The 26813-nt window shown below is 42.0% G+C and overlaps 3 protein-coding genes across 6 annotated transcripts; all 3 read left to right on the forward strand.

Moving 5' to 3' along the window:
- Window positions 1–1223: 1223 nt before the first annotated feature.
- On the forward strand, window positions 1224–9005 carry LOC129836476 (ADP-ribosylation factor-binding protein GGA3-like). Of its 4 annotated transcripts, none has more exons than XM_055902726.1 (17): window positions 1224–1318; window positions 1957–2041; window positions 2292–2367; window positions 2461–2559; window positions 2673–2796; window positions 2900–3003; window positions 3386–3466; window positions 3652–3789; window positions 4025–4106; window positions 4244–4363; window positions 4589–4825; window positions 5051–5112; window positions 5263–5498; window positions 5739–6025; window positions 6167–6336; window positions 6953–7063; window positions 7407–9005. In XM_055902726.1, the coding sequence occupies exons 1-17, from the start codon at window positions 1279–1281 to the stop codon at window positions 7515–7517; spliced, it is 2163 nt and encodes a 720-aa protein (XP_055758701.1). In that variant the 5' UTR covers window positions 1224–1278; the 3' UTR covers window positions 7518–9005. The 4 variants fall into 4 exon arrangements, with proteins under 4 accessions (XP_055758701.1, XP_055758728.1, XP_055758721.1 ...); XM_055902746.1 differs by lacking the exon at window positions 1957–2041 and adding an exon at window positions 2071–2133 and having other exon boundaries at window positions 1279–1318; XM_055902753.1 differs by lacking the exon at window positions 1957–2041 and having other exon boundaries at window positions 1258–1318.
- A 237-nt stretch (window positions 9006–9242) lies between these two features.
- On the forward strand, window positions 9243–11594 carry LOC129836496 (small ubiquitin-related modifier 2-like). Its single transcript, XM_055902778.1, has 4 exons — window positions 9243–9369; window positions 9998–10129; window positions 10480–10551; window positions 10903–11594. Exons 1-4 carry the CDS (start codon window positions 9349–9351, stop codon window positions 10966–10968), a joined length of 291 nt encoding a protein of 96 aa, XP_055758753.1. The 5' UTR covers window positions 9243–9348; the 3' UTR covers window positions 10969–11594.
- Window positions 11595–14037: 2443 nt separating this feature from the next.
- Window positions 14038–26635, forward strand: LOC129836489 (jupiter microtubule associated homolog 1-like). Its single transcript, XM_055902767.1, has 5 exons — window positions 14038–14229; window positions 15688–15830; window positions 24584–24684; window positions 24869–24896; window positions 25161–26635. Exons 1-5 carry the CDS (start codon window positions 14174–14176, stop codon window positions 25322–25324), a joined length of 492 nt encoding a protein of 163 aa, XP_055758742.1. The 5' UTR covers window positions 14038–14173; the 3' UTR covers window positions 25325–26635.
- The last annotated feature ends 178 nt before the right edge of the window (window positions 26636–26813 follow it).

Genomic DNA, 26813 nt, shown 5'->3' on the forward strand with positions numbered 1-26813 from the left:
CACTGACTCTTAACACGGGGCCCCTCTGGAGTGCGTATTTAGTCTCTTCTTGTACTCCCTGTTAACCCACGACTCCAACACCAGTATTAAGTTTGCCGACGACGCGACGGTGGTAGGCCTGATCACAGACGATGATGAGACAGCCTATAGGGAGGAGGTCAGAGACCTGGCAATATGGTGCCTGGACAAAAACCTCTCCCTCAATGTGAGCAAGACAAAGGAGCTGATCGTGGACTACAAGAAAAGAAGGGCAGAACAAACCCCCATTCACATCGACGAGGCTGTAGGGGAGTGGGTCGAGAGCTTCAAGTTCCTTGGTGTCCGCGTCACTAAGGACCTATCATGGTCCAAACACACCAAGACAGTTGTGAAGATGGATGACAATGCCTATTCCCCCTAAGGAGGCTGAAGAGATTTGGCATGGGACCTCAGATTCTATAAAAGTTCTACAGCTGCACCATCGAGAGCATCCTGACCGGTTGCATTTTCTTACTTACTTTTTAAAAACTGCATTGTTGTTAAGGGCTCAAAAGTAAGCATTTCACAATAACATTTAACATTTTACATTTAAGTCATTTCGCTGACGCTCTTATCCAGAGCGACTTACATTTTTACCTTTTTTTTTTTTTTTTTTAAGGTCTTGTTGTATTCAGCGCATGTGACAAATACAATTTGATTTGATTCTTCTAATCTGCTAGGTTAATTCACCTAACCTGCTTCTTTAGTTCTCCTAACCTGCTAACCTGCTAACCTGCTATGTTAATTATCCTAATTAATCCGCTACCTTAGTTATATTAACCTGCTACATTAATTCACCTAACCTGCTATGTACATTTTCCTAACATGCTACGTTAATTATCCTAACCTGCTATGTAGGCTAAACAAACCATATGTACCGACAAATTATCATAACATCGGGCTGCCTCCTGGGCATGAGCCAGGTGCCCCTTTCAAAACCCCAGCTAAATGGGCTCAAAACAAAAGTGACATAATTAAGCACATGGAGTAATGAGTAGGATTCTGTTTTCACATGCAAAAGTGATTGCTTTCGATAAAGGCGTTTTATCTGCCTTACCAATGATAACTCGTTTGAAAATTCTAACATATCGTAAGGAAAGGAGATGTTGTCTGCACCATGACATTGACAACATGACCGATCGCAGCAGAATACTGTTCGATTTGAGAATGCGCTCCTCCCTCACCACTTTTTGCCGTTCACGACCGGTGCCCCGCTGCTCAGCATAATCGAATTGGCCCATTGGTGTCTCCGCAGTGAATATGGCGGATGCGGAAGGGGAGTCGCTGGAGTCGTGGCTCAGTGAGTTACATGCTTGGAAATTAAATTTTACGTATTTCTTTATGCATCGTTTTAATGTTCAACAATTTGGCAATTCACAACTACATTACCAGTTCCAGCTAGAATGTACATTTTATACAAATGGAAACAATGGCTATGTTCATTTATTCGTGTTTTGAGTCAATGTTTGGGTCATGAGAGGTGGCTTGCAATGAGCTAACGTTAGCTAGCTATCAAAATGTTTAGGCAACAACAGTTCATGTTCACAATGCCCACTCAATACGACCATTTATTGACTCTTGTTAGGTAGCTAGCTAACTAAGTTTATTTTCTTTGCTAGTTGTCAAGATTTGTGGAATTAGTTTGCCGGCTAGATAACTTAGCAACTACTGTAGTTGTTTACAAATCCACCACCAGCAGGCTACACAACTCTGACTAGCTAACTGCCTACCTAGCTACCTAATTTACTGCAAGGGCTGTCTGCTCTGCATTCGACTAGATCTTGCTGTACTTGCGTCGAGACGAATGTGCTGTAACTTTCATGACATGTTTGGCTTTTATCACATTCAGACGTCAGCCATCAACAGTTTTTATAAAGGAGCCTTTGAAAACTCAGTCAGAGATAGATATTCATGTGAGCCCCCCCACCCCCCTTACAGACAAAGCCACCAACCCATCCAACAGGCAGGAAGACTGGGAGTACATTATAGGATTCTGTGACCAAATCAATAAGGAATTGGAAGGGTATGGATGCTTTTTCTATGCTCTTCAAGTAACGTTACTGCAGGTCCCCTGGATCATATTTCTGAAGCTGAACTCATTTCTGCAGTGTTAAGGTATTAATCTCATTGTAATCAATAAGGTTTTCTGAATTTGTAATGGTTGTCACTTTTTATTGTTGTCAACTGCATAACCTCAAATTAGGCTCATTTGGAACTGTTGAATACTTGAATTGTTTGAGATTTGTTGTGATAATATATGATTTTAATTTCAGCCCACAGATTGCTGTGAGATTGTTAGCCCATAAAATCCAGTCCCCACAAGAATGGGAGGCGATACAGGCTTTGATGGTGCGTAACATCCCACTCTTACATTGAGTATTTGTCATTTAGCACTAGGCCTATAATTCTTGGAGCTTTAACATTGACTACTCACTGTTGCAGGTTTTAGAGGCTTGCATGAAGAACTGCGGAAAAAGGTTCCACAATGAAGTTGGGAAATTTAGGTTTCTAAATGAACTCATCAAAGTGGTGTCACCTAAAGTAAGTAGATAATATCAACTGTTTTGTATTGGTCCTTAATCCCATAGTCCTGTATGTCATTTGTGGCTTTGTTAAAATGGAATCCATCCAGCTGAACCCTGTTCATGTTCCAGTATCTAGGTGACAGAGTGTCGGAGGTGGTGAAGAAGAGAGTGGTAGATATGCTCTTCGGCTGGACACTCTCTTTACCCGATGAGGCTAAGATCAGTGAAGCTTATCAAATGCTGAAGAAACAAGGTAGGATTTCAGCATTTTAAAATGACCCTATTTCAGGTTTTCATTGGTTTTTAGCCTATACTGTACAGTCGCCATGGCACTTCTAACTGTTGCCTTTTTTTAGGTATTGTCACAGTTGACCCGGAGGTTCCTCTGGATAAGACACTGATGCCGTCGCCCCCCTCCCGACCCAAGAACCCTGTGTTTGAGAACGAGGAGAAGAGCAAGGTGAGATGCTTCCTTCTTATGATGTTTGATGGAAGATCTTTGTATACGGACGATGGAAACAGACTATGTGGGGAAAGTGTTAATTGTCTTATCTTTCAAAAGAAAATTGATTTCTGTATTTGGGATGCAAATAGCCATAATCTATCTAGCCTATGCTATGTAATTACAATAACATTTACACTATAAAACCTGCCTGACTATCTCACCCTCTCTCATTGGTCCTGGCATGTTTGCTTTTCTGAGCTTCAAGTTGATCTATGATCAAAGATGTTTTCTCAAGCCCTGGGATCTGTCACAGGGATTGGCTGCTGTGACTGGACCCTACTGTGGGAAACAGACTAGAGTACTAGAGACTCTGACTTATTATTCTCTCTCTCTGTAGCGACTGGCCGAGCTTCTGAAAAGCAAAAAGCCTGAGGATCTACAGGAGGCCAACCGCCTCATCAAAAACATGGTCAAAGAGGTTAGCCTACATGCATCATCATACAGACACGCATCCAGTGACGTAGGCAGTAGTTGTGTAAACAGAGCTGCTCCACAAACATAATGATGTTGATGACGACCATAATGACGACAAGGGATTGAATCCGGCCCTCTGTCAGTCACTGTGTCCCAGTGGGTTTAAGGCAGGTGTGTGCTGTGTTTCAGGATGAGGTGAGGCTGCAGAGAGCGTCGAAGCGCAGCGGCACCCTGGAGGAGGTCAACAACAGTGTTAAACTGCTCAACGAGATGCTCAGCCACTTCAGCAGGGACCAATCAGCGGATGGAGACAAGGAGCTTATCAAAGTTGGTCCACATCTTACTTTGCTATCACTATTGTAGACTCTTCCCTTCAAAAAATTGGAGATAGACACTTTTTATAGATTAACTTTGTGGAAAAGAAAAGAAAATTGCTTCCAGGACAATAAAAGTTTGCTGAACAATTTTTTGTTGTTAAAAGCACATTAATACACTTTGGAAGCATATATGAAATGTGTTGTCATCACATAATATTATTATTTGTGTTGTTTTTTCGTTTCAGGAGCTTTACGGTGACTGTGACAAGTTGAGGGCGACTGTGTTCAAGCTGGCCACAGAGACGGAGGACAATGACAGCAGCTTAGGTAACCAACACTCCCTGAGGCCTGCCATCTTATTAGGCAAAATAGTCAAATCCCTCCCATTGGTCATATTGATTGGTTGGATGATCACAAGGTTGGATGATCCTTCATTGTGACCTTTGACCTCTCGTGACCCCCAGGTGACATATTGCAGGCCAGCGATGACCTGTCCCGCGTCATCAACTCCTATAAGAGGATTGTGGAAGGACAGACTGTCAATGGAGAGATGGAGCCGCTTGGACTGTCAACTACTACACAATGTAAGAACATGAGGGTTCACAGATTTTATTTTCTACCAGGGATTATCCAGCTTTTCCTTTCTGGAGATTCTTTACAAAAGTATAAGCCCCCACTTCATCTGAGATCACATTGGTGTCTTATTGTATTTACCATCTTGGACTGTTTCACCCTAATCTTGTGAACTTCCCAAATCATGATAGCAGCAACAAATAAGTGAAACTCAATCTCTTTCCATCCCTGGCCAGGTACCAAAGACAGCAACCAGTCTGAGATCCTGATAGACCTGGCTGGTCTGGACCTCCAGATCCCCTCCCCACCAGAGCATCCTCCTTTAGCCCAGCACCCAGACTTCATCCCAGCCGACCTGCTGTACAGGTCTGCCCCCCTCCAGGATCTTCAGGCCTGCCCTGCCATGGAGGACCCCAGCCCCAGCAAACCCTCTGCTGCACTGTCTCTACTGGACAAGGAGCTCCTCTCTCTAGGTACAGCACACCCTGTATCAGCACCTTTATGTCTTGGATCTGATAAGAAAGCATTAGTCTTCTGTATGTCTTTGTGATTCATGTTTTTGACATTGAATTCACATAGTAGACTCACCTAATCCCCACATATATTGCCAAAGTCTCTCCCTCTTCCTGTAAATGTGGGTTTTCTTGATAGAATAGGATAATACATTAACTGATATATTGACTGTTTGTTTGTTTCAGGACTAAATGACCCAGTTCCTGCAAAAGATGACTTGAATAATCTGTGGAAAACATTTTTGCAGGTAAATGGTCATTTTCAAGTGTCCTAACCAATCAATACTTTCAGAAGCATTTATCTGGTAGAAATATTTATCCTTCCTGGAAATATTGATCTTAACAATATCAGCTTGACACACCTTGTTTAATGTGATGTTAAATGCCTTCTCTTCCAGGCTCCCAACCCAGTTTTGGACCTGTTTGGCAGCGCCCTCCCAGCTACTGTATTCTCTGCAGCTTCTACGACAGAGAATACAGAGCCTGTTTCTAAGACAGCCGCCCCTGTCAGTTACCCTCAATCCTCAGTGGCGGCCTCCTTCCCCTACCCCAGTGCTGTTGCCCAGGCAGTCTCCGCCTCCCTGAACCACAGTCTGCAGGACCTGGCCATGTTGGATTTGGGTAGCCCCAAGAGGTGCTCATCTCCTCTACCAATCATACTTTATGTTCCTGTGAAGGCTAGATGCTAGCTAGCATGTACCATACCATGTAACTGTGGAGGCTTGAAAGTGGATAACTGAAGTAACATTTAAATGCCACCAATTGACGTTATCGCTTGAATATTGCTTGATCTATTCTTTTGAGTGTATGCAGTAGGGATGGGTGGTACAGAGTACAGGTTTAATGTCCATCCATCTGTCATCATCTACTATAGCATGCCTGGTGTGATCAACACTGGCGACCTGTTTGGGATGGGTGAGGCTATGGGTGCAACTGCCTCCCCGAGAATTGGGATCCCTGCCTCCAGATCCAGCCCTCTCCCTCTGGGCATCCTACCGGCTGCAGCCCCTACCTTGTCCCCTAAGACCCAGGCTGATGACAGCCCCCTTCTCCGCTCCCTGTCCCCCATTCTGATTCTCCCGCTGGGGCAGGCCAGCCCAGCCAAGTTCCCTGAGATCTCCCTAAGTAACGTCCACGTCCCCCTAGAAGCCGTCAAGCCAAGTGAGTCCCAGGAAGACCTTAGCCTGCCTTCGTGAGTTTCTGGGTATTGTAGTCTGGTCAACACAGATGGCTCAGTACAGTAGCTGGAAGTGCAGATACTGAGTATTTTCTTCCTCTCTCTGTCATTCTGTGATGTTTAAGGCAAGCTGTGTCCTGTGACGGCCTATGATAAAGATGGGGTCCGCGTTCTCCTGCACTTTGCCACCGACTGTCCGCCGGGCCGGCCGGATGTGCTGGTGATGGTGGTGTCCATGTTGAACACGGCACCTCTTCCTGTCGGGAACATAGTCCTACAGGTTGCTGTACCCAAGGTAAGGCTGACTTGGACAGTGGACACTCGCGCTGTTACAACCTGTTCAATTACACTGTAGTCTGTACTTACACTGTAGTACAGGGATAATCAACTAGATTCAGCCGTGGGCTAATTCTTTTTCTTGAGCGGATGGTCGGAGCCAGAACATAATTACAAATAATTTGTAGACTGCAAATTGACTGCAAGAAGATATAATATTTTAAAACCTTGCTTTCATTTGTTTATGATCACACTCTCTTATGCGTGGGAATAATGAGGAACAGATTCCCAACATTAAAATCACTTGGAGCTGATTTCCTGGTGTTTTGACAGTATTTTATGTCCAACAATAGAGAAAAAAAAGTTTGCTCAGAACCTGGAGGGCCAATTAAAACCAACGCTGCCAGTTGGGGAACCCTGCTGTAGTTGATTAAAAGAACTCATGAGTATCATTCTTTTAGCATACTTGAATCCTCACTCTCCTGACAAGTGAGATATGTTCAGTGAGGTACTGCTTCAGACAGGCAGTGAAGTTTGCTCAAACTATAATATTTGTGAGTTAATATATATGAACCAAAGCCTGTCTTCAAACTGTCACTGATAACCCCCCCTGTTCATTCCTTCCCCCTTGCCAGTCGATGAAGGTGAGACTACAACCGCCCTCGGGAACTGACCTGGCGCCCTTTAACCCCATCTTTCCTCCTGCCGCCATCACTCAAGTCATGCTGCTGGCCAACCCACTGATGGTGAGAGTCCTCCTACTGTAGTCAATGAGTCATTCATCTGATACTTGCATGAGTTGAAAATGTGGTTTTTATGGTGTAATAAGATATTCCACTTAGCAGGTGTGTTATGGTACAGTGAGTGCATTCATGTTTTTTGTCTGTGTGATCCCTGCTAAGGTTCAGGATCCATTATTCCATCCTTTAGTTGTTACTTGGTCTTTATGATTCCTTACATCACCTACCCATGTCTCATATCACCTGGATCATTTGTGTGCTTTAGTTTGAAGTCAAAATGATGCTACAATGCTAACCAGCAGGCTAAACTGGCATGCTTACTCTGTGCCTGTGTGTGTCTCTCTCGCAGGAGACGGTCCGGATGAGATACAAGCTGACGTTCACACTGGGAGAGCAGCAGTGCACAGAGACTGGGGAGGTGGACCAGTTCCCCCCAGCCGAGATATGGGGGGCTCTATAGCCCCCCTAACCCCAAAATGGTGCCAGGGACAATACAGCAACACATGGTGGGGACAGCTTGAGCTTGAGTCAGTTGACACTACAAAGACTGTATTTGGGGGAGAATCGATGTATTTGCAAATGTTTCATATACTAGTAAGTTATTAAGCGATATTATCATTATGCCATTTGTTACATTGTCCTTCTGTTAGGTGTCATGTTTATTTATTTATACTTCAAACCCAATCTTCTCTGAATGGAATTGTTACAGAAATGCTGCACTTTAGAAATTCCATACAGACTGTTTGGTTTTAGAGCAATCATATACACTTTGAAATTTAACTTTGAACGGTCAAGAAGAGCCAGCCTAGCATGTGATAAGAGTGGAAGTTATCACATGATATATATCGGACACTTACACAAGACTGTTACAATGAACTACCAGTAATTGGACAGGGACAATCTCCCGATTGTCACAGTTAATGGAAAAGAAGCCCTAGACTAGTAGCATACGGTATACATGTATCTCTTTTCCACCTGCCCCCTTTCACTTTATTCCAATACAATACCTCAGTAGAAAATGATGGTGCAGATAACTGACAGTACAGACAGATACATGCTGAACACTTGCATAATTTTATTGAGAAGATCTTTGAATATATTCAAAATAATTATTTGTAATTTGGGAGCAGAGTGCTATTTATCTGGTCAGGTGGGAATTTTCTATTTCTACCTATATATTTCTAGTAGTGCTATTTTGACATGTTTCAGTTATGGGAGGTGGTGGCCTGCCAAGATGTGTGACTGTGAATGCTTAAGTATTTATTTATTTTTAGGTGCTTGTCATGGAAGTATTGGTTCCCAAGGATGGTGTTAGCTAAGCAAGCTCTGTCTTCTGTTTTGAGATGAGTTTACTGCTGAATTCTTCCCTGCATACTTGACTTTGAATGGCTTGGTAGCAATTTAATATTAGTTTGTAGAAACCTGGGGCTTATCCAGGAGGGTGAAATGTCATAGCACTTTCCGATAGACCTGTATTGAGTAGAACAGGGAAGCTTGTTTGAATAGGGAAGCTTGTCAGCTCTATACATTACATTTCTATCTGCAACGTCTTAAACGTTGCATCCCCATTCAAACAGCCTATGGTGAAGGTGCTTTGCCTGCAGTGGTACAATAGGACATGAATCGGTAACTCAAAATAGGGCTTATGGGTGTCCTTTGCAATGTACTTGTATGTAACAGGAGTGTCTGACTATCTATGTCTGTATTCTGTCTGTGCGTTCTCAAGCCATTTTCTGTTATCAGTACCAGTGTTACAATGGGAGGAGGACTCTTCCAAACTTTAATATAAATTTCTGCTCTATTTATTGTCCATTTTAGAGATTGGCAAATTAATTAATGTCCATTAATGTGTGGTTATTTAATGAGATTGAACAGAAGTAAGTACTGTATATGTATTTTCGAAGAACTGTTTCACCGCATGAAGAATTAAAGTCTTAATTTTAAAGAATTGCCACATGCTGTATGTGGTATGTTCATATGCCTGCCCTAACCAACTTGCGCCCATACAGACTTTGATTTCCGGCGATGAAACACCTATAAATAATCAACCCTCCTGGAAAATGTAATTTTACTTTGTATTTTTAAGTTTAGTTTCACACCAACAAGCAACACTGGGCACACCCACTGTGAATGCTCAGAAATGTAACACTGCGCACACACACTGTGAGTGCTCAGAAATGTATCGTCATGGAAAAAGCGCAGCACAGCCTGCTCTCCAAACTGGCGCAGATGGAAATCGCGCTCCTGCCCAAGCGTCGTGGAGAAAGCGCAGTCGCTGAAGTGTAGCAGCCATGGCAGACGAAAAACCCAAGGTGAGCAATGAAACGTATTTTATTCGCAATATTTACAGTGAAGTTGTATTCTCGTTATGTTGGTCTGTATGGTATTCTGAAAAGGTTTGAGTTTTAGAGCAGCTAATTTACTTAACCGGTTGATTTACTAGGAAATATTTCAGAATCGGTCTGGACCGCTTGCCTAGGCTAACTGCTAGCGTGTAACGTTAGCTAGCTACCGAATAATATCAGTAACAATGTGCCTTTTGTGATGTATTCATGTTTTGTCAGTCAATAAAATCAGTTTAATTTTCTAATTTAATATTATTCATATAATATTCATATTCATGTGTTTTCTTGTCATGATGCGCGAATGCAACCTAGATGGCTAGCTAGCTAACTTCGAGGGCCCGTGCCCGAATAACAGTATGGCAGCTAGCTACATACAGTTGTTAGCATGCTAACATGATCAATTAGCTTGTTGTAATTGTTATGAATCGGGAGTATTCCGTGCAGACCATTGCACTTCACAATAATGTCTCTATCCAAATATCATAATCCGTGATTTGAAACTTAGTTTAGATGTGAGTGATAGTTTAGTTACTAGAGAATGTACCAAATATCCATTCCCTTCTCTAATCATGGAATCTGTTTTATTTGTTTTTAGGAAGGAGTAAAAACGGAGAACAATGACCACATCAACTTGAAGGTGGCAGGACAAGACGGCTCAGTGGTGCAGTTCAAGATCAAAAGGCACACACCTCTCAGCAAACTCATGAAAGCATATTGCGAAAGACAGGTAAGGCACCAGTAACATCCATTGACTGACAAACATGCATGTGTCGCACATGGGGATGTGTGAAACTTACTCCTCAGCCTGAAGTATCCCCACTTGCGCTAGGGAGTAGCTAGCTTTTCATGTGGCGCCGACTGGTAACACGCGGTCACGTGTGCTAACAAGGCAGAGGTCCCGAGTTCGCGCAAGGTATGAGCAGAATCGGGAGGAAGTAGTACTCGCTAAGAAAGCAAGGTGATGTCCTGTACACATGCACTCAGACTGAGGGCTTTATTACAATGCACAAGTTCCCTTGATTGAAGTATTGTGTATTTGCAGTTCAAATTTAAGTGTCTTTTGATGCCTTTCCACAGGGCCTGACGATTAGGCAAATCCGGTTCCGGTTCGATGGTCAACCCATCAACGAGACAGACACACCAGCACAAGTAAGTTGGTCGATAAGGTTTGTTATTGTTGGATCAAATCCTTGGTTCCTCTTATATGTTTGAGTTGACTGTTCATTGGCAACTGGTTTTATCCTGTGCCGGGGTCTGCCTCCAGGACCACATAGGGTCTTGGAGGCAGAGGTTCAATCCCTTACTTTCTCTCCTGTACTCCTCTAATTTGTCTCTCCAGTTAACATTCTGATCTGAACCTGTTAATAAAAGTTCAAAATACCCCCCAAAATCTGAAAAAGGTGTTTTATCCTGCCCATGAATAATGTTTACACGGGTAGAAAAAAACGTATAAATCGCTGATCCTATAACTGATCTTGACTATGACTTTTGTTTTGTCAGTTGGAAATGGAAGATGAAGACACAATCGATGTGTTTCAGCAGCAAACGGGAGGTTTTTTTCACTAGGGGCCTATGTTCCCCACCAACACCCCTACCTCCCCTGTCAGCTCGCCTCTACGTTCCCTATAATGTATTTTCTGAAACTCTGCTTTTGAATTCCAAGTCGACTTCTAACTCCTATCCCTAGGCACTTAATGCCAATCTGAAAATATTGGATAGGTTTGACCAATATGGTAATATGACTTGCTGTGTTATAGCCATACTTCCAATCCTTTCAGGTCTACAGGAGTTGGGTCAATTTGGGTATCAACATACCTAGCTCTACAAGTGTCAATACCATTCACTCTGATATTCACATAACATACTGTTGTATATTATTGAATTTATTCTGTACATAAACATCTGAGTGAGGGTACCTATTGTCAGATCCTGTTTCATGTACTGAACTAATCCAGCAATCAAAGCCTACAATTTTGGACAATGTCTTTTGGAAGGTGTATGTGTAAGTTCTTTACATCTAATTCACCCGTTTTGGCAATTGCTGGTCAGACTTCTGTTTTCAGAGATGGATTCTTTCTTTTTCATAATTGTAGAAGTTGTTTGCGATGCAACTTGTATTGATGTTCTCCAATAAGCCTGCATTTAAATTGACTCACATCTGTTATTGTTAAATAAATTAATTATTTTTTAAATATGTCTCTGTCATTGATATACAGTTCCTTCGTAAAGTTCAGACCCCTTAACTTTATCCACATTTTGTTAGCCTTATTCTAAAATGTATACAATTATTTCCCCCCCTCACGCTACACACAATACCCCATAATGACAACGCAAAAACTGTTCGAAATTTTTGCAAGTTTAGAAAAAAAAGATTTCATTTACATAGGTATTCAGATCCTTTACTTTGTTGAAGCACCTTTGGCAGCAATTACAGCCTCGACTCTTCTTGGGTATGACGCTACAAGCTTGGCACCTGTATTTGGGGAGTTTCTCCCATTTCTTCTCTGCAGATCCTCTCAATCTCTGGTTGGATGGGGAGCATTGCTGCACAGCTATTTTCAGGTCTCTCCAAAGATGTTAGATTAGGTTCAAGTCTGGGTTCTGGCTGGGCCCCTCAAGGACATTGAGACTTGTCCCAAAGCCACTCCTGCTTGGTCTTGGCTGTGTGCTTAGGGTCGTTTTCCTGTTGGAAGATGAACCTTCGCCCCAGTCTGCGGTCCTGAACAGGTTCTCTCTCTGCACTTTTCTCCATTCATCTTTGCCTCGATCCTGACTAGTCTCCTAGTCCCGACCGCTGAAAAACATCACCACAGCATGATGCTGCCACCACCATGCTTCACCGTAGGGATGGTGCTAGGTTTCCTCCAGACATGACGCATGGCATTTGGGCCAAAAGTTCAGTCTTGGTTTCATCTGACCAGAGACTAATTTCTCATGGTCAGTCTTCAGGTGCCTTTTGGGCATTCTCCAAGCGGACTGTCATGTGCCTTTCACTGAGGAGTGGCTTCCGTTTGGCATTCTACCATAATTGCCTGATTGGTGGAGTGCTGCAGAGATGGTTGTCCTGGAACGTTCTCTTATCTCCACAGAGGTACTCTAGAGTATCAGAGTGACCATTGAATTCTTGGTCACCTCCCTGACCAAGGCCCTTGTCCCCTAATTGCTCAGTTTGGACAGGCAACCAGCTTTAGGAAGAGTCTTGGTTGTTCCAAACTTCTTCGATTTAAGATTGATGGAGGCCACTGTGTTCTTGGGGACCTTCAATGCTGCAAAAATATTTTGGTACCCTTCCCCAGATCTGTGCCTCGACACAATCGTGTCTCTGAGCTTTACGGACAATTCCTTTGACCTCATGGCTTGGTTTTTGCTCTGACATGCATTGTCAACTGTGGGACCTCATATAGACAGGTGTGTGCCTTTCCAAATCATGTCCAATCAGTTGAATTTACCCCAGGTGGACTCCAATCAAGTTGTCAATCTCAAGGATGATCAATGGAAACGGGATGAACCTGAGCTCAATTTTCAGTCTCATCGTATAGGGTCTGAATACTTATGTAAAATAGGTATTTCTGTTTTTTTTTTTTTTTTATAAATGTGCAAAAATGTCTTAACCAGATTTTGTTTGTCATTATGGGGTATTGTGTGTAAATTGCTTAGGAAATAGTTTTATTTAATCAAATTTGGAATAAGGCTGTAATGTAACAAAATGTGGAAAAAGTCAAGTGGTCTGAATACTTTCCGAAGGCAATGTCGGCCTCTGTGCATGTTCAGATGGTAGAGAGGAGATTGTCAGGATTGCTGTAAGTGATGGCATCATTCAAAGATGTATGTTCAGTAGGCTTATTGAATTTATCCTGTCATGTACTCTTGATGATGGGCAGTAAAGAAATTTTGTTAGGAAAAGTGCCATGTTATTGATTTGCCTGTGTGTCAATTACACACAGACTATAAAAGGTAGTTAGGGCCCTGTGTTTTGGTTAATCATGTCACCTGACCTGGATTTTAACTTTTGAAGCCTTTTCCAAAATTAAAGCAATTGTCTTGAGGATGGTGCTGGACCATCAGACATAAAAAGAAAAGGCGAAGTTGAATAAGCGTTAAATAAATGTTAAAATCCAAGTTGCGACATAATGATGATTATCAACCATCTGTTTACACAGGAAGCCCAATTCTGATATTATTTTTCGCTAATTGGTCTTTTGACCGATCAGTTCTGAAAAAGATCTGATATGATCGGTCAAAATACTAATTAGTGGAATATAGATCAGAATTGGGCTGCCTGTGTAAATGCATTCTAAGTGACCTTCTGTCTGAATCATATAGTCAGATTTTTCATTATTGTTCTCTATTGTATCAACTGATTGATTCTGTATGGGGGGTAAAAACAGAAGTATTTGTCAAGAAAGGATTTATCTCAAAATGTTTGATTGTACAGAAAGGAGGGTTATACAATCTCTTGATTCAGACATCATATGGATAATTTTTTTGTTGCTAAGAACGGTTTGCTTTTCCTTGAACGCGCAGGTCGTACACCGATTCTCCAATCACATGCATGATTTATGAGTCAGGAACCAATCAGAAGAACGAATCTTCCTTTTGTGGGTGGCAATTCAACCATGGAAACGCCCTCTTCACGTTTTTTTTTTAAAAGGCCGATTGATCATTTTGCTTGTACCGGGTGGAGTAAAACGAGTCTGAGGTGGTGAAATATTGGTCTAAAATCGTCGTGTTATTTGCAATAGCTTATTAACTCCTACCAGCCTCTCACAAAATGACGACGACAACTATATATTCAGGCATGGAAGCCGGAGCAAAAAGCAGCTCCAGGTAAGCATCATGACATGTCAAGAGCCTTGCAATTTCAGCCAAATGTCAAATGATGCAGCCCTCTTCTAGACAGCTAAGTTAGCTAGCTAACCTTTAACTAGCTAGTGAACTATAGCTAGCTGTCAAACAATGGACACTATTTTCTTAACCTGTTCGTATTAATGGCTTTTAAAATTATTTGTGAGAGGATGTATTTCACGTTAAATGCATCTGTGGCCACAACCACCGTTGACATTTGCCTCTTTGTATGTGGAACAGGCTAACTAACGTTAGCTTGCTAGCATTTAGCTAGTGAATGTAGCTAGCTAACGACGTGCTCGTAGGTGTGTAAAAGCAAGCTAATGCTAATGGTTCTCACTGATTGCTTGCCTTGAAAGGAATCCACATTCGCTTGTTCTTTTATCAATGCAGGGTGCATGACACTAGAGCCAGACTGCTAGTATGAAACTTGTCGTTGGCTAGCAAATCAATAACAGTTAATTTTATGGTTGGGTGGGGCCCCCTGTGGAAGGTGTTTTTTCTATCCGACTAACGTTGCTAGTATCCACTTGGCAAACCACGACCATGCAGCCCTCTTCCATAACCAGATTTGCTCAAATTAAATATTCACTAACCATCTATTCCGCTAACTAGTTACTGACTTGCAAAACCAACTATGCTAATCAGACTTCAATTATTTTACATCTGGTTGGTTTAGCCGGGTTGATATCAGGCCGAAGCAGCTGCCCCACATACAGAGACAACTGGCTACAATGACATCTGGATATTTTATGACCCGCTGGTTGTAGTGTGCCTCTGGGGCAAGTGGGATGGAGAACCTAAAATGTCTGTTATCGTGAAAATCGATCAAGTGAGCTTGCACCTGTTTTACATTTATGCAAGCACTAGGCATGTAAATTAAAAATATCTATATTTAGTTGTTAATCTTAGCAGAAGGTATTGTTTTTTTAAATCATTATCTCAAAATGCAGAGAAGCTGCCATTTCAAAGATTCTTTCATGCTTTAAAAATCCTCACATTTGGTCTCACACCCATTTTTCATCCTCTTCTAAGTCCTCGGCTTAAAGGTGGGTTCACTCACTGCAGGAAGAGATAGTGGAGCCAGCAGGAGCCCATCTCTAACATGAATTCAAAGCATTTTGTGTGTCAGCATAGATTAGCTCTAGTCAATGTGTCAGCTAACCAGACCACCATAATGACAGTAGTCAGGAAGGCTTTAATGTAGTGTTGCGCACCAGACACTGACTTCCTCCCAAAATAGCCTGGGGATGATGCCCTTTGTCCTGTGCAAAATTTCAGACAGATGTGTGAATTTATTTTATGTTTCTTTTTTTTCTTCAGTAGGAACTCTTAATTAGAGGGTACAAATCCTAGTTTAAGGCTATACCAGTAAGAAGTATACAAGTTAGGCTAGTTATTTATTTTACTCAATACTTTTCTCATTGCTTTGTCTCTTAGGGTCCTGCGCCCCCCTGGAGGAGCCTCCAACATCTCTTTTGGCAATGATGAGGAAAAGCCCCCCAGTCGCAAAAACAAGATGGCCTCCAACATCTTCCCTGAACCAGATGACCCACACGCTCATCGGAGGAACAACCCACCTGGTAACCCATCACCCTACCACAGCCTCTTGTGTAGTACTTATACTGTGCCTCTAGCTGTTTGGAGCCTATGTAATTTATCAACACTCCTCAGTGTGGGTCCTTAGTCTTTAAATCTAAAATTAATTTATCTCAGTTTCTTAAATTCAAAGGTCTTAAATGCAACTGAGATGACTACAGTGTTTCCGTTATAGTGCCGCTGCTTAATTGTTGCAGTTATTACTATTTTAACATCAAATAATACTGGAGGCGCACTTTCAAAATGTTAAAGCTATCCAACCACGTGTGCACGTCATGTGCGAGTTGTGCCGTTGCCAGAGGAGAGAGCAAGATTTCCTATACGTTTTTTTGTTTGTTGGTATTTTATTAGGATCCCCATTAGCTGTTGCAAAATCGGCAGCTACTCATCCTGGGTCCACATGAAATATGACATAATACAGAACATTAATAGACAAGAACAGCTCATGGACAGAACTAAATCATTATTTTCAAAAAGGCACGCGTAGCGTACATATCAATACATACACAAACTATCGAGGTAAAGTATGGAAGAGGTGATGTGCCATGAGGTGTTGCTTTATCTGTACATTTGAGTAATATGAGATGGAACAGAGTTCCATGTAATAAAATGGCTCTATATAATACTGTATGCTTTCTTGCATTTGTTCTGGTTTTGGGGACTGTGAAAATACCCCTGGTGGCATGTCTAATGGGGTAAGTGTGTGTCAGAGCTATGTGTAAGTTGACTATGCAAACAATTTGGGATTTTTAACACACTGTTTCTTATAAGAATAATACCTTTGACTACAATGAAGAGAAAGATGTGTCGCTTAACTAGATCTTTCCTTGCATCACTCGACTGGACAATAATCAATATGCAACATAACTAGAGCCTGCAGGCCTTGCTTTTTGGAGTGCGGTGTCAAAAAAGCAGAGCATCTCTTTATTACGGACAGACCTCTCCATCTTTACAACCATTTGAATCTCTATGTTTTGACAATAACAGTTTACAATGAAAGGTAACGCAAAGTAATTTAGTCCCCTCAACTTGTTCAACAGCCACACCATTCATTACCAGATTCAGCTGAGGTCTAGAACTTAGGGAATCATTTGTACCAAATACAATGCTCTAAGTTTTTTAGAAGTTCCGGACCAGTTTATTACTGGCCACTCATTCCAAAACTGTCGCAACTCTGTTAATAACCTCTCTAGGGTACGTGGGATGCTAACGTCCCACCTGACCAACATCCAGTGAAAAGTGCAGGGGGCCAAATTCAAACAGAAATCTCATAATTAAAATTCTTCAAACATACATCTATTATACACCATTTTAAAGATAAACTTGTTGTTAATCACACCACATTGTCCGATTTCAAAAAGGCTTTACGACAAAAGCATACCGTGCGATTTATGTTAGGTCAGCACCTAGTCACAGAAACACAGCCATTTTTCCAGCCAAAGAGAGGAGTCACAAAAAGCAGAAATATAGAAAATAATCACTAAACTTTGATCTTCATCAGATGGAACTCGTAGGACTTCATGTTACACAATACATGTATGTTTTGTTCGATAAAGTTCATATTTATATCCAAAAATCTCTGTTTACATTGGCGCGTTATGTTTTGCCTCAAACATCCAGTGAAAGTGCAGAGAGCCACATCAATTTACAGAAATACTCATCATAAATGTTGATGAAAATACAACTGTTATGCATGGAATTAAATATATACTTCTCCTTAATGCAACCGCTGTGTCAGATTTCAAAAAAGCTTTACAGCGAAAGCACACCATGGAATAATCTGAGTACAGTGCTCAGAGACCAAAACAAGCCATACAGATACCCACCATGTTATGGAGTCAACAAAAGTCAGAAATAGCATTATATATATTCACTTACGTTTTGATCTTCATCAGAATGCACTTCCAGGAATCCCAGTTCCACAATAAATGTTTGTTTTGTTTGATGAAGTCATCATCATTTATGTCCAAATACCTCCTTTTTGTTTGTGCGTTTAGTACAGTAATCCAAATGCGCAGGCACTAGGTCCAAAGTCCAAAGTTATATTACAGTTCGTACAAACATGTCAAACGATGTATATAATCAATCTTTAGGATGTTTTTATCATAAATCATCAATAATGTTTCAACCGGAGATTTCCTTTGTCTTTAGAAATGAAAAGGAACGCAGCTAACTCTCTCACGGGCGCACGCCTGACTGAGCACATGGGCTTCTGGCAGAACCCTTACTCAATCAGCTCTCATTCTCTCCCCCTTCACAGTAGAAGCCTCAAACAAGGTTCTAAGACTGTTGACATCTAGTGGAAGCCTTAGGAAGTGCAATCGGACCAAATTTCCACTGTATCTTGGATAGGCAAAGGGTTGAAAAACTACAAACCTCAGATTTCCCACTTCCTGGTTGGATTTTTTCTCAGGTTTCTGCCTGCCATATGAGTTCTGTTATACTTACAGACATCATTCAAACAGTTTTAGAAACGTCAGAATTTTCTATCCAATACTAATAATTATATGCATATATTAGCAACTATGACTGAGGAGCAGGCTGTTTACTCTGGGCACCTTTCATCCAAGCTACTCAATACTGCCCCTGCAGTCATAAGAAGTTTGCTAACAGAACATGCCATTGGAACACCGGAGTGGTGGTTGCTGATAATGGGCCTCTGTACGCCTATGTAGATATTCCATTCAAAATCAGCTGTTTCCAGCTACAATAGTAATTTACAATATTAACACTGTCCACTGTATTTCTTATCAATTCAATGCTATTTTAAGGACAAATGTTTTTCATAAAACCAGTATTTGGTCAACAGTAATGCGCATTAACCTTCTTCCTGCAATGAAAGTACACTACACGACCAAAAGTACACTACATGACCAAAAGTATGTGGACACCTGCTCGTCGAACAGATTTTTTCTAAGTTATTGGCATTAATGTGGAGTTGGTCCCCCCCCCCCCTCTTTGGCTGTGAAGGCTTTCCACTAGATGTTGGAACATTGCTTCGGGGACTTGCGTCCATTCAGCCACAAGCATTAGAGGTCCGCTCACAGTTGGCGTTCCAATTCATCCTAAAGGTGTTTGATGGGGTTGAGGTCAGGGCTCTGTGCAGGCCAGTCATATTCTTCCACACCGATCTCGTTCTGTATGGACTTTGCTTTGTGCATGGGCGCATTGTCATGTTGGAACAGGGAAAGACCTTCCGCAAACTGTGGCCACAAAGTTGGAAGCACAGAATCTTCATGAATGTCATTGTATGATGTAGCATTAAGATTTCCCTAGACTGGAACTAAGGGGCCTAGCCCGAACCATGAAAAACAGCCCCAGACCATTCATTATTCCTCCTCCAAACTTCACAGTTGGCACTATGCGTTCAGGCAGGTAGCATTCTCCTGGCATCTGCCAAACCCAGATTCGTCTGTCGTACTGCCAGATGGTAAAGCTTGATTTATCACTCCAGAGAACGCGTTTCCACTGCTCCAGAGTCTGATGGCGGCGAGCTTTACACCACTCCAGCAGACACTTGGTATTGCGCATGGTGATCTTTGGCTTGTGTGCGGCTGCTTGGCCATGGGAACCCATTTCATGAAGCCCCCAATGAACTGTTCGTGTGCTAACGTTGCTTCCAGAGGCAGTTTAGAACACTCGTGAAGCAACCGAGGACAGAAGATTTGTATGCACTTCAGAAGTCTGGATCTGTGAGCTTGTGTTGCCTACCACTTTGCGGCTGAGCCGCTGTTGCTCCTAGACGTTTCCACTTCACAATAACAGCACTTACAGTTGACCAGGGCAGAAATTTTATGAACTGACTTGTTGGAAAGGACGTAAGTAACTGAGCTCTTCTGTAAGGCCATTCTACTGCCAATATTTTTCTGTGGTGGTGGCATGGATGTGTGCCTATTTATTTTTTAATAAAAAACAAATATTTATTATTTTATATACATACACACGTCCGCAAACGGTGTGGCTGAATTAGCTTAGTCATGGGGACGGTAACATTATTAATAAAATAAATATTCTACCTTTTACTTGTTTAGCTCACATAATACAATTTAAAAGTATGCATAAAGTTGTCTAATAATAAATGTGGCAAAAAGGAATGTAGACATTAATGCATAAAATTAGCACTGGCCAATAGTCTTGGAGAAGAAAAAATACCAGTCCATGTAAATACATTTGACTTGTCATGCTTATCAGTCTATAGGTTAATTTGCATAATTTAGTGGAATTAAATTGGCGCATGTGTTTTCGTTATGTATCTTTATCACACACACAAAGCATGCAGATTCTACAGCATCTAAAAAATATATTTTTTTTTTAAATGAATGCAAAGGCAACAGAAGCCAGGCTTCATCAGTGTGTCACAACACTTTGCAATGAGCTGGAGGCAGTATGCATTATGAAAACATAACTGTTGCAAACCTGAACAGTTTTACTACGCGTCTTGCCTTGCTCCAAAGTAGCCTTGCCAAAATCAGACCATATCTGTGGAGGCAATTATTTTGTCAACTTTCTTTCATTGTCCTCTAGCCAAAGGCACAATCCTAGTCATCTTACCAACCAATGCTAGTTGCATATTAGGTCTACCCTATTTCAAAATTTTGAACAGAAATGTTCATCTGTCACATGAAACTGCTAGTTTTTGACAACTGTGTTTCCAGCTAATTGAATTATGGAACGAACTTTCGCGCATTGCTTTTTAATGTTTGTTTTTATGTAGCCTAGGCCTACTGGTTGCCTGACTTTGTCTGGATGACCAAACCGGCTCCGCGCGTTCATGTTGATTGTCTATCCCTACCAAATGCGTTCATGACACCCAGGTTAAAATACCAAAACCAAGTATATTGATTTTTGGGACAGGTTGAAATGCATATTAAACATTTAGCTAGCTGTTGCTCAGGGATGCAAACTATTCACTTTTAAAAAATATATATATACACTGCTCAAAAAGATAAAGGGAACACTAAAATAACACATCCTAGATCTGAATGAAATATTCTTATTAAATACTATTTTCTTTACATAGTTGAATGTGGTGACGACAAAATCCCACAAATTATCAATGGAAATCAAATTTATCAACCCATGGAGGTCTGGATTTGGAGTCACACTCTAAATTAAGTGGAAAACCACACTACAGGCCGATCCAACTTTGATGTAATGTCCTTAAAACAGGTCAAAATGAGGCTCGGTAGTGTGCGTGGCCTCCACGTGCCTGTATGACCTTCCTACAACGCCTGGGCATGCTCCTGATGAGGTGGCGGATGGTCTCCTGAGGGATCTCCTCCCAGACCTGGACTAAAGCATCCGCCAACTCCTGGACAGTCTGTGGTGCAACGTGGCGTTGGTGGATGGAGCGAGACATGATGTCCCAGATGTGCTCAATTGGATTCAGGTCTGGGGAACGGGCGGGCCAGTCCATAGCATCAATGCCTTCCTCTTGCAGGAACTGCTGACACACTCCAGCCACATGAGGTCTAGCATTGTCTTGCATTAGGAGGAACCCAGGGCCAACCATACCAGCATATGGTCTCACAAGGGGTCTGAGGATCTCATCTCGGTACCTAATGGCAGTCAGGCTACCTCTGGCGAACACTTGGAGGGCTGTGCGGCCCCCCAAAGAAATGCCACCCCACACCATGACTGACCCACCGCCAAACCGGTCATGCTGGAGGATGTTGCAGGCAGCAGAATGTTCTCCACGGCGTCTCCAGACTCTGTCACATGTGCTCAGTGTGAGCCTGCTTTCATTGGTGAAGAGCACAGGGCGCCAGTGGCGAATTTGCCAATCTTGGTGTTCTCTGGCAAATGCCAAACGTCCTGCACGGTGTTGGGCTGTAAGCACAACCCCCACCTGTGGACGTCGGGCCCTCATACCACCCTCATGGAGTCTGTTTCTGACCGTTTGAGCAGACACATGCACATTTGTGGCCTGCTGGAGGTCATTTTGCAGGGCTCTGGCAGTGCTCCTCCTGCTCCTCCTTGCACAAAGGCGGAGGTAGCGGTCCTGCTGCTGGGTTGTTGCCCTCCTACGGCCTCCTCCACGTCTCCTGATGTACAGGCCTGTCTCCTGGTAGCGCCTCCATGCTCTGGACACTACGCTGACACACAGCAAACCTTCTTGCCACAGCTCGCATTGATGTGCCATCCTGGATGAGCTGCACTACCTGAGCCACTTGTGTGGGTTGTAGACTCCGTCTCATGCTACCACTAGAGTGAAAGCACCGCCAGCATTCAAAAGTGACCAAAACATCAGCCAGGAAGCATAGGAACTGAGAAGTGGTCTGTGGTCACCACCTGCAGAACCACTCCTTTATTGGGGGTGTCTTGCAAATTGCCTATAATTTCCACCTGTTGTCTATTCCAACAGCATGTGAAATGTTTTGTCAATCAGTGTTGCTTCCTAAGTGGACAGTTTGATTTCACAGAAGTGTGATTGACTTGGCGTTACATTGTGTTGTTTAAGTGTTCCCTTTATTTTTTTGAGCAGTGTATTATTTTTGCCGAAAGGTGTCCTTTTTGGGCCCTCACTAGTTTGCTTCCCTGGACTTGCTTGCTAATTTGTCCTGGGGGATGAACATGGGTTGTTATTTTACCTGAAATGCATACGTTTAGATAATTTTTTTAAATTAATCTTTATAGAATTTTGATGGGGGTTGGCAACCAACTTTAAGGCGCATTACCATCACCGACTTGAGTGTGGACCTCCATCTTTCAATGACCCATGTGGGTAAATGCTCGTAATAACCAATGAGTAGATGGGAGAGTTGGGACATGCAGCGCGTCAAATGGCTAAAGTAGAACCATAGCACCTGGCTATGCAGGAGTCTGATGCGCTTGAGCAGTTTGGATGAAATGATTGAATAACATGTTAATTTTATTTTGCAACGCTCACAGATTAAACGTGTGCTGTCTGGTCTGCATGTTAGCCACCTGTTGCACCCTCTACAACCACTGTGATTATTATTTGACCCTGCTGGTCATCTATGAATGTTTGAACATCTTGCCCATGTACTGTTCTAATCTCCACCCGGCACAGCCAGAAGAGGACTGACCACCCCTCAGAGCCTTCTTCCTCTAGGTTTCATCCTCGGTTCCTGCCTTCTTGGCAGGTTTTCCTAGCCACTGTGCTTCTGCATTGCTTGCTGTTGGGCTTTTAGGCTGGGTTTCTGTATAGCACTTTGACATCGGCTGATGTAAAAAGGGCTTTATAAATACATTTGATGGATATGACTGACTTGATCATTGCTCTTGCTAGTTTGATTTGTATTAACATTCCCAGTATTAGTTACATTGTCTTGTCAGTTTTGGGGTTTTTTCTCCAAAATATTGAGTCCCTGAAACAAGCAAGGTACAACCTAATGGCAATTAGTTGGACTACCAATAAATGTATTGGTGAATTATATTAACCATGCATTCAACTGCATCCATCTATTGTCAACAATGCCTCACTTTGCGTCATGGATTTTTTTGGGGGTAAAATATAACCTATTTTTAATACCTCTGTTTTTGTAGCATGAACTGGGTATTTGATATTTTTTTTACTTAAATTATGGTTGTCTGTTTCACATTTGCAAATTAGTTAACACTGTCAGTTTTAAGAGCCAGCCCTAAATATACTACTTTTTGCCAACGGGGTCATTTCTGGAGTGGAATATCAGCAGGTGTGTGCAGACCTCACAATTGATATTACATTTCATTCCTAGTGGCATTTTTAAAAAGGTCTTAGATTATCTCCAGGTTGGATGAAATTATGTGGGATGCAAGTTGCAACTTCCTCCACAAGAGGGCAGATCGTGTTCATGTATGATGCCTAGATTCATGTTCGCTTCACAGATATAAGAAAAGCTGTCACCTTGCTTAGTCAGGAAATGGCCAATTTAACTCCTCCAATCCATAGTCATTACATTCACTCTTCCAGTCTTGATCTTCCTTCCTACACTGAATCCCAACAGGGCTGAGTCTGAGCCATGCTGGAATATTCATGAGGATCTCTGCGTTGCATACAGCGAATGTTCCTGTTTCAGGTCACAATCAACAGCCTGGTCAACGCTATGCGACTGATGTCGCGCAGCTTGAGGCAAATGGTGGTCGCACCAGATACTGACTGGTTTTCTGATCCACACCCTTAACCTTTTTTAAAAACAAAGATATCTGTGACCAAGACTCGTCTCTGTATTCCCAGTCATGTAAAATCCATAGATTAATGCCTAATGAATTTATTTCAATTGATGGATTTGCTTAGAGTTCATAACTCAGTAAAATATTTTTATATATTTTTAATTTTTATATTTTTGTTCAGTATATGATAAATCCAACTGACTTGAGTAGGGGAGTTCCGCATGCTGTCTGAAAGGTCAGGTGGGGTGACTGAATGGTTTTTGGCTTGTCCCCAGGCTGGATGTTGAATTGGAGTGTTCTCTGTCTTTGTGGTTGTGAACTCTCTCACTTCCTCAACTTTTGTTTCTTGGTCGTAACTTGCAACCCCTTGTGATTTAGCAATAATAAAAATCATGAGCAGTAGGAGCAATTCATGAAATGGCAGAGCTAAGCAGTTTTACTTTCATTCTACTTGATTAGATGAAGTGTTTGGCTGCTTATTACTCTATCAAGCATTTAAAACGTTATCACTTCTGGCATGAGATGTTCGTACATTAGGATGTAAGCCCACGATCACTTGTTGACTAGCCCGACAATTCCCAGGGAATGAGAATCAAACCGTGTCAATTCTGTGTATCTACAGGTGGGAAGCCCACCGGAGTACTGTGTGGAGAGCCCTCAGCCCCACTGAGGAGATGTGCTGCCCAGTCTTCCGCCAACAACCACGAGGACTCCAACGCCGGGGTGAGATGGCTCAACGCTGTGTTTGTGTGTGGGGGTGATAAATCTGGAATTTCCCATGTTGACATTTCCTCAAAGTTAAACAATGGGCCTTCCTTGTTGAGGATTTTCACTTTCATGTATTTGGCCTACTCCTTTCTGTTGTGTTTTCTGATCACTTACCCTTTTTCCCTTCATCTCCTCTTAGAATGGAGACAATGACATGGGAAATGCCGGTGAGGACAATTTAAATGATTCTTGCTAACTTCCACTGTTTAACAAGTTGTACATATTAATGTCTGTAAACTTCTAAGAAGGTTCATTTTGTTCACAATAATGCTTGTTAAATTATAAGGGAAAAACATGATTTTTAGTCTGATTTGTAGTGTTTGTGTATTTTGATTTTTGTTATCAGATGTTTTAAAAGCATCAAGTGGCAGTATTACATTTTAAATGCTTGAGTCGCACGCATGTTATCCTGTCTCCTTTCCCATGTTTAGATAACGCTGTTGAGGTCGTTCCTGCCCCAGAGCAGAGGAGCGAGGCGCCCCAGCCCGCCGCAGGGGCCTCCCAGCCCGCCGCAGGGGCCTCCCAGCCAGCTGCAGGGATGACGTCAGGCCGCAGGAACCCCCCAGGGGGCAAGTCCAGCCTCGTCCTGGGTTGAGGTCCTTCTCTATCTCTCTTTCTCAGAACTCCGCTGTCCTTTTCTCTTTTTTAAAAGAAGAATCTCCACCCGTATATCTGTGAGTCCAGGAATTTCGTCCCGTCCTCTTCCTCTCCTCCCTCCCCGAGTCCATTGTTTTGATACCCCCTCTTTTTTAATTTTTGTACGTTTTTTTGACAGACGCACTTTATGTACCTGATCCAAGCCCCTGGCATCTGTAGTGCTGTAGTCACAGGCCTGCTGGCTAAAGGGCATGAGGTTTAAGTTGTCCCTCACTCCATCCGGTGTCAATGGCAAAGTTCTGATGCGCGATCGATGAGGTTTAAAAAAATAAAAAAATAAAAAGATTCATATGAAGTTGTTGCTTTTGCACCGTGTTCATTGTCTGGTTAAAAACTGCATGCACGCCTGGTTTGTTCCAAGTCCGACTCAACCAAAACATTTTGGTGAAGCATTTTGTTTAAAAAAATATATATATATATATATATATTAAAAATGGAAATAAAAAAAGTTTTACTGTGAATGTTTCATTTTAATTGAAGGTTATGCTGGACTAAATTGTGAGTCATATTAATTACATGTTGGGGTACATGATCTAGTGTTGCATGAAGTTTGGGACTTGAACATTTCTATGGAAACTAAAATCCACACAGGCGATACAAACAGTTCACTCAAACCCTGGCGTCGTTATTTCTGAAGACTAAATTCAGTGAATATTTCCAGAAAATGGGCGTTCTAATGTCCTGAAATGGAGAACAAGATATCATTTTTGTTTTGTATCCGTAGTCGTTACAAGTCAGTTATAACTTCAGTGCCAGTTTTGAGTGATTTTATTTTAAAGAAACTTTCTCAACAGGTTAAAGAATGCCTGTTTGTGTGGTACTCCATCTGATAGAATGACAAGTGACCTTATGACAGCTCTGCCTACTTCTCGTTTTATGTATTTAATTTTAATGTTGGACAAAATTTGGTACGTTAAGTAAATTGTCCAGAGTTCTTGTTCGAACTTCTGTCACGGTCTCTCTTACAGGTCTGATGCCTATTTTACTGTCTGCCTTGTACAGGAAAACCTGTGGTTCTATGTATTTACACACACACACACACACACAGGTCAATTTTGTTCAAATGTAATTTGAATGAAATTGCACACATGGCTTTAGTGAATTCATGTTGAAGTGCTGTTCTGAAGATGTTGAATGGTCAGATGGGCTATATGACCGTTACTTGTTCATCCAAATTCATGCAGGTTTGTCTATCACTGTAAAAGTCGCAACGAATATTGGCACAAATTAAAAGTCGTTTTTGACCAGACTTGGCTGTCTTTTATTTCTGAAGGCAATGGAGCAGTTGGCTGTGTTATGCAATGACCTAAATACATTTATAAACTGGGTGGTTCGAGCCCTGAATAGTGATTGGCTGACAGCCGTGGTATGTCAGACCGTATTCCACGGATATAGCAAAAATGCATGTATTTTTTTTACTGCTCTAA

This window comes from Salvelinus fontinalis, chromosome 3 (genome assembly GCF_029448725.1).
Source record: "Salvelinus fontinalis isolate EN_2023a chromosome 3, ASM2944872v1, whole genome shotgun sequence".
NCBI lineage: Eukaryota > Metazoa > Chordata > Actinopteri > Salmoniformes > Salmonidae > Salvelinus > Salvelinus fontinalis.

Excerpts from the sequence above, each read along its gene's own strand:
- LOC129836476 (XM_055902726.1), top strand. The coding sequence starts at position 1,279 with ATGGCGGATGCGGAAGGGGAGTCGCTGGAGTCGTGGCTCA. Across the intron at positions 2,560-2,672 it reads TCAAAGTGGTGTCACCTAAA|TATCTAGGTGACAGAGTGTC; the intron begins GTAAGTAGATAA and ends TTCATGTTCCAG. Across the intron at positions 5,499-5,738 it reads GATTTGGGTAGCCCCAAGAG|CATGCCTGGTGTGATCAACA; the intron begins GTGCTCATCTCC and ends CATCTACTATAG.
- LOC129836496 (XM_055902778.1), top strand. The coding sequence starts at position 9,349 with ATGGCAGACGAAAAACCCAAG. Across the intron at positions 10,130-10,479 it reads AAGCATATTGCGAAAGACAG|GGCCTGACGATTAGGCAAAT; the intron begins GTAAGGCACCAG and ends GCCTTTCCACAG. Across the intron at positions 10,552-10,902 it reads AGACAGACACACCAGCACAA|TTGGAAATGGAAGATGAAGA; the intron begins GTAAGTTGGTCG and ends TTGTTTTGTCAG.
- LOC129836489 (XM_055902767.1), top strand. The coding sequence starts at position 14,174 with ATGACGACGACAACTATATATTCAGGCATGGAAGCCGGAGCAAAAAGC. Across the intron at positions 14,230-15,687 it reads GGAGCAAAAAGCAGCTCCAG|GGTCCTGCGCCCCCCTGGAG; the intron begins GTAAGCATCATG and ends TTTGTCTCTTAG. Across the intron at positions 15,831-24,583 it reads TCGGAGGAACAACCCACCTG|GTGGGAAGCCCACCGGAGTA; the intron begins GTAACCCATCAC and ends GTGTATCTACAG.